Source organism: Palaemon carinicauda, chromosome 21 (genome assembly GCF_036898095.1).
Source record: "Palaemon carinicauda isolate YSFRI2023 chromosome 21, ASM3689809v2, whole genome shotgun sequence".
In the NCBI taxonomy this organism is placed as follows: domain Eukaryota; kingdom Metazoa; phylum Arthropoda; class Malacostraca; order Decapoda; family Palaemonidae; genus Palaemon; species Palaemon carinicauda.
The window spans coordinates 113,265,976-113,268,475 of record NC_090745.1 but is presented as its reverse complement, the minus strand read 5'-3'; the positions used below and the strand labels follow the sequence as shown (position 1 = coordinate 113,268,475).

Below are 2,500 nucleotides of genomic sequence, written 5' to 3'. Positions count from 1 at the left end.
CTCAAACAAGGGAAAATAGCCCAGTGAGGAAAAGGAAGCAAGTTAATAAGTAAAATACAATAGAAGTGATGAACAATTGAAATAGAGTATTTTAAGAACAGTAACACTTTTAAAATAGATCTTTCATATATGAACTATAAAAAGAGACATACTATTAAAATAAAGTATTTCAAGAACAGTGACAACACTAAAATAGATCTTTCATATATAAACTATTTAAAAGGAGACTTATGTCAGCCTGTTCAACATAAAAACATTCGATGTTAAACTATGTTTAATTCTGGTTAATTTAGAAATGAAATGCCTTTATTACTGTAATTAACATTAGCAATTCTAATCAACATATGCTAAATTCATACGTACCATAAATACACATAATTGAAACTGTCTCTATGATAACCAACACGAAGATGATGAAGCCGCCTCCGAAATAGTCCACTAGATCGACTATCCATGGTCCTCCCTGCAAGTACAAGCATGATGAATAAGTACAAGCATGATGAATAAGTACAAGCATGATGAACAAGTACAAGCATAATGAATAAGTACATGCTTAATGAACAAGTACAAGCATAATGAATAAGTACAAGCATAATGAACAAGTACAAGTATAATGAATAATCACAAGCATAATGAACAAGTACAAGCATAATGAACAAGTACAAGCATAATGAATAAGCACAAGCATTGTGAACAAGTACAAGCATAATGAACAAGTACAAGCATAATGAAGAAGTACAAGCATAATGGAGAAGTACAAGCATGATGAATAAGTACAAACATAATGAATAAGTCAAGTGACTAGAAAATCATCGATAGCAACATCCACTTATTGGAGTAATATATTTGCATTGATTTTCGTAACGCCAATCAAGCAAGATAAGTAAATGCGAGACAAGCAAATTTAACTTTCCGTTTTAAATCATTTCCTTCTGCTACTTATTATACCATCTTACTTGTAACAATCATTAATAGTGATATTGCTATCGTTATTCCTTTTGTAATAACTAGTACCATACTATTAAAAAATTGCCGTAAAATATGGTAAAAAAAATCATTTAATAAATGTTGCCAGGCATTTCGTTTTAACAACGGATATATTGACGTAAATGAATGATATTATGGTCATCAGACCGTAAAAGATAATAACTATTTAGAGTAAAAATTACAGTCACCTGTATTTACTGATATACGGCTGAGAACAATATAATTTTTACGGAGAATTTCCGATTAAAATTGCGGTTTTTTAACAACAAATTAGGGTAAAAATTAAAGTCACTTGTATTTGCTGAAATATGGCTGATAAAAGTATAAATTTTACGGAGAATTTTCGATTAAAAATACGGTTTTTTAACAACAAATTAGGGTAAAAATTAAAGTCACTTGTATTTGCTGAAATACGGCTGTTAAAATTTCTAATTAAATTTACGTATTTTGTTTTAACAGTGCATCTAAATAACCCAAAGTAACAACAGATTGGTTCAAATCATCACCACTTTACTCAGAATTTACTCTACCATTGACATTCTTATTTCTCTCGGTATCGAGAGGTACTTCGTCTGAATGACTTACCGGAGTGACATAAACGAGTCCTATGAGGAAGCTGACGAGGCAAATGCCGAAGGTGATGTAGATTTTCTTGACCTTCGGAAACTGGTCGCAGAAGACGGTGATGACATTGTTGGTCAGGGCGGCTGCTGAGCCAACGCCCAGGGTGAACATCATGAGGAAGAACAACACGGCGAAGACCTGAAGGAGAGATAAGTGGTTATGAATAGACGGAGCTTTTTAGTGCTATAAGTCCGGGCTCAAGTCTATATTCCTTAAAAATGGCTGTGGCGACAGATTTTATCCCAAAAACAGATAAAAGAAGTCCGTAAAATATTATACTAAAGTATTTGCAATAAGTGGCTGTGGGGCAGAACAAGGTTTGAAACAGACATAGAGACTAATAGATGATTTTTTCCGGTCCCCCCCCCACCAAAAAAAGATAAAAGAGGCCCGTAGAACTTATTGTAAAGTGTTTGCGACAAGTGGCTATTGGTCATAGCAAAGCTAGAAACAGAGATTCTGTATTTGCGAAAACAAAAGAGGAAAAATCAGTACTTAACAATGCAAAAAAGTAACTGGAATAGTCTTGATTTATTTTATCAATAATGTTGTAAATATTAATGGCTCGCCTATTTTGGGCAATCTTCCTTGAAAGTCAGTGAAATATTTTTGGTGTACCCAACTCTGGGGCACTTGCTCAGGTTAACTGCAGTGCAGTGCAAGAGTATCAACTTTAATGATTGGGTATTTAATCAGCTATTTGAGAACGAATGAGCCATGACTTCATGAAAAATAAATAGCATTGACAAAGAAAAAACACTTTATAACGAGGAACCACTGGCCACCCCAGCCCCCGCCCTAGATTACCACATGACATCAACTGCAGAATCTTCTAAAACGAAATGATAACTTCAGCAATTAATGTTAAAAAAGTACTGCTTTAGATCCC

The 2,500-nt window shown here is 33.7% G+C and overlaps 1 protein-coding gene across 2 annotated transcripts in view; it reads right to left on the bottom strand.

Moving 5' to 3' along the window:
* The window catches only part of LOC137615422 (sodium-dependent nutrient amino acid transporter 1-like), a 74,129-nt gene that overhangs the window by 3,079 nt on the left and 68,550 nt on the right, over nt 1-2,500 (bottom strand). For both annotated transcript variants that reach the window (XM_068345292.1, XM_068345293.1), the window contains 2 exons: nt 1,573-1,749; nt 364-463 (listed from right to left, as the gene is read on the bottom strand). In XM_068345292.1, coding sequence (XP_068201393.1) covers nt 364-463; nt 1,573-1,749 — 277 coding nt within the window. The remainder of the gene's footprint in view (nt 1-363; nt 464-1,572; nt 1,750-2,500) is intronic.